At 40.5% G+C, this 7,499-nt stretch overlaps 1 protein-coding gene across 1 annotated transcript; it reads right to left on the bottom strand.

Annotated features, from left to right (window-relative positions):
* Window positions 1–5,641: 5,641 nt before the first annotated feature.
* LOC307189875 (olfactory receptor 5B21-like) lies at window positions 5,642–6,572 on the bottom strand (the record flags this gene model as incomplete). Its single annotated transcript, XM_079928362.1, is given in 3 exon segments — window positions 5,642–5,920; window positions 5,924–5,984; window positions 5,986–6,572. Coding segments are annotated over 3 exon segments (837 nt in total). The 5' UTR covers window positions 6,483–6,572.
* Between the last annotated feature and the right edge of the window lie 927 nt (window positions 6,573–7,499).

Here is a 7,499-nt window from a genome sequence, read left to right as displayed (position 1 = left end):
TTCAGTAAAGTTGAAACTGTATATAGGCTATGATTCAGCAATTACACTTTAAAATAGATACACTCTAGAGAACTGAAGGCATATGTGCACTGACATACATGACAAAAATGTTCACATCAGCCTTGTTCATCTTTACCCCAAACCAGAGATAAACCAAATTAACATGAACAATAGACTGGAAAATTAAATTTTGTATTTTTCTATTGGGTTGTCTGACTTTTCTCACTGATCTGTAGAAAGTTTAAAACAAAAGCATTTTATACAAACACACGCACACTAACTTTTTGCTGATTAAATACACTACAGTAATCTTATCCATCCCCGCCCCCCTCAACTAACACACACACATACCTTGCTTGTGAAATAATCACAGACCAACCGCTGAGAAATCCCATGTTATGAATAGGAGGTAGGACTCTAGGGCTTGGATCTGCATAGCTGAGTGGTGGTATCCTACAGAAGTCTCTCTGTAAAAGCATGATTTCTTCTAGAAACAATAAATGCTGGAGAGGGTGTGGAAAAAAGGGAACACTCTTACACTGCTGATGGGAATGTGAATTGGTACAGCCACTATGGAGAACAGTATGGAGGTTCCTTAAAAAACTACAAATAGAACTACCATATGACCCAGCAATCCCACTACTGGGCCTATACCCTGAGAAAACCATAATTCAAAAAGAGTCATGTACCAAAATGTTCATTGCAGCTCTATTTACAATAGCCCGGACATGGAAACAACCTAAGTGGCCATCATAGGATGAATGGATAAAAAAGATGTGGCACATATATACAATGGAATATTACTCAGCCATAAAAAGAAACGAAATTAGCTATTTGTAGTGAGGTGGATGGACCTAGAGTCTGTCATATAGAGTGAAGTAAGTCAGAAAGAGAAAGACAAATACCGTATGCTAACACATATATATGGAATCTAAGAAAAAAAAAATGTCATGAAGAACCTAGGGGCAAGACGGGAATAAAGACACAGACCTATGAGAGAATGGACCTGAGGATATGGGGAGGGGGAAGGGTAAGCTGTGACAAAGTGAGAGAGAGGCATGGACATATATACACTACCAAACGTAAGGTAGATAGCTAGTGGGAAACAGCCGCATAGCACAGGGAGATCAGCTCGGTGCTTTGTGAGCGCCTGGAGGGGTGGGATAGGGAGGGTGGAAGGGAGGGAGACGCAAGAGGGAAGAGATATGGGAACATATGTATATGTATAACTGATTCACTTTGTTATAAAGCAGAAACTAACACACCATTGTAAAGCAGTTATACTCCAATAAAGATGTTAAAAAAAAAAAAAAAGCATGATTTCTCTGTGGGGACACAGTTGTTCCCATAAGCCCAGGCTCTTCACTTTGATGGGAAGGAGTCTTAATTGACTAGAAGTAATGGACTGAGGAGTTGGTGATTTACCTACTTCTAATCTGAATAGTTTATTTTCTTACAAGTTCCTGCCAACAGAAGATCCTGCCATATGCAATGTCATCTCCACACCTGAGTTCAGATGGGTCCCTATAGGTCAGGAACTCCCCCATTCAGCTCTGCTTCTAATAGAATTACCAGCAGCAATAATGTCCTTAGAACAAGGGTGGAAATTTTTAATATCTCATTTGACCCTCATAACACCCTTGAGGAAGGCATGGCTGGTGCTTTTATCTCCACTTTGATGAGGAGGAACTTGGCTCAAAGCTAAGTGGCTTGTGCCAATCTCAGAACCAGTAAGTGGTAGAGTTTTGATTAGAATCCAAGTCTCCTGTCTCGGAATTCTGGACTCTCTGTATCATCTCTTCAGATTCTGGCTCAAGGTCCACCTCCTCCAGGGAGCTTTTTCCACCCACAGTATTCTTTCTCATCTCTGAAGAGTTCTAAATATTATTTTCTATACTACTCACTTGACAATAATCACAAATGCCTTGAGTGGTCATCTATCTTGAAGTATGTGCCTTGTTCCACTGCACTATTTGCAAGCTTCTCCTGAAGCAGGAACAATGTAGTCTATTACTGGTTCCTTCACAGCCTCACACCATGCCTTTCCTGCAGCTTGTGCCCAGTAAGGATTGGCTGGGGCTTGGCTATCCCCGTGGGATGCAGCATTCAAAGAGCCAATTCCAACTATCAAGACTGATATGCCCTGATCGATGCATATTTCATAGAATATAGGAAAAATTCCTGCCAACAAAGTTGTTGAACACTGAGTCATGAATCTCAAAGTGCATTACATCGGTCACCACATATGCAGGAGGATTTGCACCATATATGCACCATACATGCAGGAGGATTTGCTTTGTTGAAGTAGAAATTATACCTCATATTCTTAAATGTGTTTGTGTTCTGCAGCATGCCTTTCCACACAGCAGGGACATATCATGAAAGACTGTCTTTAAATGATTTATACATCAAATAAGTCGTCTATTGAAATTTACTGAAATACAAGGCTACTTTTTTTTCTCAGAGAATTGGGCAGGAAAGCAAGACTTATGTTCAAATCTGGGCTCCTCTTGCTACTGCTAGGCAAGTAAGATTTTCAAAGAGTTGATTTCTTCAACTGCAAAACTGGAGCACAAAAATCTGTCTCCTAGCGAACAAATGAAAGTAAAAATGTCTTTTGATACATCAAGAACTTTATAGAAAGTAAAGGATGAATAAGAGTCAAGGAAGATTTGGTTCGTGGGAGGTTAAGCAAGTTAAACTGTGGGAATCAGGGTTTTCAATTGTAAAATGAGAGAACTGGTATAGGTTATTTTTAAAGACTCTTTCTTGGCTAAAGAGTCTATGACTCTGTAACGTTGGCTTCAATCGTCCAGGACTCTTAATATTTTAATTTTTCTTTCCATATACATAAAAGCTAAACAAATAATTTCATGCACAAAGGGAGACTCCTATTTAAAATAATTCAATCATGAATCCTTTTTAAAAAGGATAATCTACCCTGATGTAAATAATTATCCTTATATATGTGTTTTCACATTCTGTTTTTGGACGTTTCAGGAAGGAAGTCTTCCTGTGCTTTTACTGTGCTAACTTGAGCTAACTTGAGGGTGGGTGTTGTTAAAAACCAAATGAGCATTTTGTCTCCATTTGAGAGATTTCCCATGTGGACGTGAAAAGTTCCCCATGGTAATTTGTATTCTGTAAATTGATGTCTTACTGGCAACAAGACATCTCCTTCTGAGCAGCTTATGTAAATGAATACTCACGTGATGTCAGATTGAAATGTGTCTGCTGTAGGACTGGGAGGTTGGAGGACAGGAAATTAAACAATGAATGGACATAAAGGCTTGGACGTGGATGGGGTGGACAGAGTGGGGGAGCTCAGGAGCCAAAACTGGGAAGTACAAGAACAGAGAAGTGAGAGCTATTGCAGGACTCTCAGCTGTATAAATCATGCATGCATTATGACGGGCATGTTTGCATACTTTATTTCATGGTATCTTCACAGTTTATCCTGTATGTTGGGTTCAAAGAGATCAAATGACTTTCTCAAGGTCACACAACTGATAAGAAGGGTAAGAATCTTCACCCAGCTCTTGATACTAGAACTAGGACCTTCATACCCATTTGCAGTCAACTCTAGTGCTAGTTTGAGATGACTTCAATAGAAAACGTAATATGTAGTCATTAGGCCTTTAACTCTTAGAAGATCCACATACTTTTCTGCCTAAACTGGGATATAGAGGCAGAAAGAAACATGCCCAGAAACACACCTTACTAGGTACTGTAACAGTTTTAATATAAAAACGATAGACTTTAATTTTTCATAGGGATCTTACTGCTTAGTGGTGAGGGAAGTTCTTGCTTGCGCTGAAGATGGAAAAAGGTTGAGGAAAAAAGGAAGAAAAAGAGGAAGAGGAGAAGGGAAAAGAGGAGCAGGAAGAAGAGGAAAAGGAGTTAATGATATCTGTCAAGTAGGAAAAGAAGTTGAGCTCTGAGTGGAACACACTCAATGCTCGGACAGATGCTTCCCAGACTCTTCTCCAAAGCTGGGTACCTTGAGCTCTGTAACTTCTATAAGTCACGAGAAGGACTCCTTGGTGAAGTGGATCCTGGCCATTCAAGGTTGTTCTTCTGTGTGTTACTGGAAAATCCTCACTGCTAAGGCAGGGAGGGGGGAGGATGGATGAGGCAAGTCTAGGTTGTCAAGGCCTTGGATCCAGAAGAAGCTCCCAATCCCTTTAGGTGATGGTGACCATGAGCTTGAGAAAGTTTTTCCTACAGGTCAGCCTAATGTCCCTCTTTGCTTCTCTCTCAACAAGACCCATGACCAACCCTCTTCAGACCAAGGCTGCCCTGTGCGTAATGGAGTTTGATCATCTCGAAACTAATATGACCTTCTAAGCTCTCCGATTTAGCCCACCAAGATTTCTGGTGTTCACATTTAAGATAAAAAAAAATTGTTTTTGGAGAGCTTGAAATCATGAAATATGTGGCAGCGTAGACTAATCGTAGCTATAAACATCAAGCAGTTGATACGTGAGAAGTGAAATGAATCACCGCTCCCTTCCCACTCACACGTAGCCGCTCACACCACTTAGCTCAGGAAACAAGACCTGAAGGTAGACTTGTGTTGTGCACCATCAGGCCATTCCCATCTTAAGAAGTACACTAACACAGCCTTTTTAATTTTTGCTGCATCTAATTACAGAACATCTGAATAGAACAGGGATCCAGAGGTGAACTGAATTTTTGAAAAAACAGAAGCAAGGAGGGCACAAAAATCTATTGTGTGAATTCATAATAGATCCACCAAACTTAAGGATGATGAGAAATGCAAGCATTTAATTCAGAAGACAAACATCCCTTCTCAAGGCCCCTGGAAAAAAAGTTTTTTCTTTAAACCTTCTGTAAGTTTTGGTTATTATGTTAGACCAAGGCCAAAAGCATAGAACAGAGTGCAGGAACTCTAAAAAGAGATATACTTATTCAGGTTAAAGTTTAAACAATTTATCTACGGAAACATACATACACAAGGTGGCTTATTGTTTTCTACCAAAGTTGTCCTAACACTTTAACAGAAGGAGATGGAGAACACAAAAGTACACAGTCTATGAGTGAGGATGGGAATGAGAGTGGGCGCAGAAGGATCGGGGTTAGAAGGATTTCATACTGGGTCACCTGACTCTTGGTCCAGTGCCTTGTCCTTTCAATTACAACCTTCTTTGAGACATTATTAAAAATATTGAAACATCCTTTGTCAGCATTAGACACTTTAACTTTCAAACTCACGGATCAAAGAAACGAAAAGCATAAGGCTGTGCCTTCCAGTTGACAACTATTATTCAATGAAGATGTAGTCCTTACACCACGTTTTAATAACAAATAGAAAATTTTTTCCAATTAAAATAGGGAGAGGGAAAGTCAGTGCACTCAATTTATGCTTTGATCTTCTGCTTTAAACCGTGTCGGGAAACTAATGCAGGAAAGATTTTAAACATCCCAGGGTGTTGTTCACTAAATATAAGGTTATTTTTCTGAGTGAGACATTTCAAAGGGCTGCTTTTTTTTTTTACCACTTTTCCTAACAGCAGAAGTAACCACTGTTCTTGGAGAAGAAAGAAATGAAATCTGCCAAACCTCAAAAGTTGGGGTGGCATCTAGGTCTGGGGGGAAGGTTTATCCCTTAGTTACCTGCCTACTTCCTACTCACACTTAAAGACTGGGAATTAAGTTTGTTGAGTATTTTCCAGAGAGTATGTTTCACTTCTTTGTTCCTAAGACTGTAGACCAAGGGGTTCAGCATGGGAATCACCACCGTGTAAAATACAGATGCTATTTTGTCCATGTCCATGGACTGGGTGGAGCTGGGCTGTAAGTACATGAAGATGATTGTTCCATAGAAAATGGAGATGGCCGTGAGATGGGACGCAAAGGTGGAGAAGGCTTTCTTCCTTCCTTCCGCAGAATGCCTCCATCAAACGGCCATGTATATGAAGAAGTAAGAGATAAGGATGACCAGGAGGGTGAAAAAGACACTGGCCCACGACAAAGAAGGCCACCAGCTTGCTCATGCCTGTGTTGGAGCACGAGAGAGCCAGGAGTGGAGGGACTTTGCAGAAAAAGTGATTCATCCCATTTGAACCACAGAAGGAGAGTCTGAAGGTGTCTGCTGAGTGGATGCAGGCATTGAGGAAGCCACAGGCATTGAGGAAGCCACAGACATAGGAGCCCAGCCTCAGGAGGGCATACACACCTGCTATCATGGTGCTGGTGTAATGAAGGGGCCTACACAGCACTGCACGGGGGTCACAGGCCGTGGAGGCCAGGAGGTAGCACTTGACGGTGGCAAAACCCACAGAGAAGAAGGACTGAGGAGCACATCCACTGTGGGAGATGAGTTTGTTTCCTGAGTGCAGTGCAGCCACCATCTGGGGAGCTACGGCTGAGGAGTGACCCGGATCGACAAAGGAAAGGTTGCTGAGGAAGAAGGACATTGGAGTGTGGAGGTGGGAGTCTGAGTAGATGACCAGCACCATCCCCCCCGATTCCCAACCAAAATGATGAGGTAGATGAACAAAAATACCAGGAGGAGGGGAACCTGCAGGTTGGGGTCATCTGTGAATCCCAAGAGGATGAACTCTGTTGCTTCTGTGCTATTCTCCACTGAGGTTAACTTCAATTTAGCCTGGCAATTAAAGGAGAGGAGCCAGTGAAACAGATGAAAGTATAGAGGGATGATATAAAAATAGAAAACTAAGATATATTGAGAAAGTACTCTGTGTAAGGCACCTGCTAGACCCTTCTATTACATTACAGCATTTAATCCTGTGAGATAAGTACTATTATGCCTACTCTCTTGGGAGCTTAATATTGACGAGAATAACCTAATTAGTAGGGGTCAGAGTTAAATTCACATCCTTATACTTCTGAACCCAATGTCCATATGCCCAGAGCTTGAATTATTCTACCTGTTTATATCATATGAAACAAAATATGATATGTCTTGTAGCCTAGCTTTTAAGATTTTGTTTATTCTGTTTTTAAAAAATCAAAAAGAGAATAGCATGAAGTAAAAAGTATAAATCCCTCATTCCTTGTTTTTTTATTCCACTCCTAAGAGTATAGCCTCTACAGAGATTTCCCGTATGCCAATAGAATTATATGGTACTAAGCATAGTAAGAGCTTACTGTATGCCAGGCACTGCTCCAAGAGCTTTACTTGAAGTTAACTTATTTAATCCTCAAACCAACTCTTTGGGGTTGATCATATTAGTTTCCTCATTTTACACAAGGAGAAACTGTATAAATGTGTAAACTGTGCAAAATATACCCAAGGAGTATATACGATACTCTTATTTCAAAATGTTCACCTTTTTCAACAATGCTCCATGATATAAAATATGCAAATGGAGCTTTGCTTTTTACTTAGATTATTTCCAGTTGTCAGTATATTTTATACTTGGTCTCTTTGTTCTGGCTACTATCGGCTCCTAAAATCTAGTAGCTTTTAGATGAAGACTGGAGAGCTATTATGATGAAATAATAGTAATAAT

Source organism: Stenella coeruleoalba, assembly GCF_951394435.1.
Source record: "Stenella coeruleoalba genome assembly, chromosome: 8".
NCBI lineage: Eukaryota > Metazoa > Chordata > Mammalia > Artiodactyla > Delphinidae > Stenella > Stenella coeruleoalba.
Note: the sequence above shows the minus strand (reverse complement) of the source record. Positions and strands in the feature narration are given on the sequence as shown.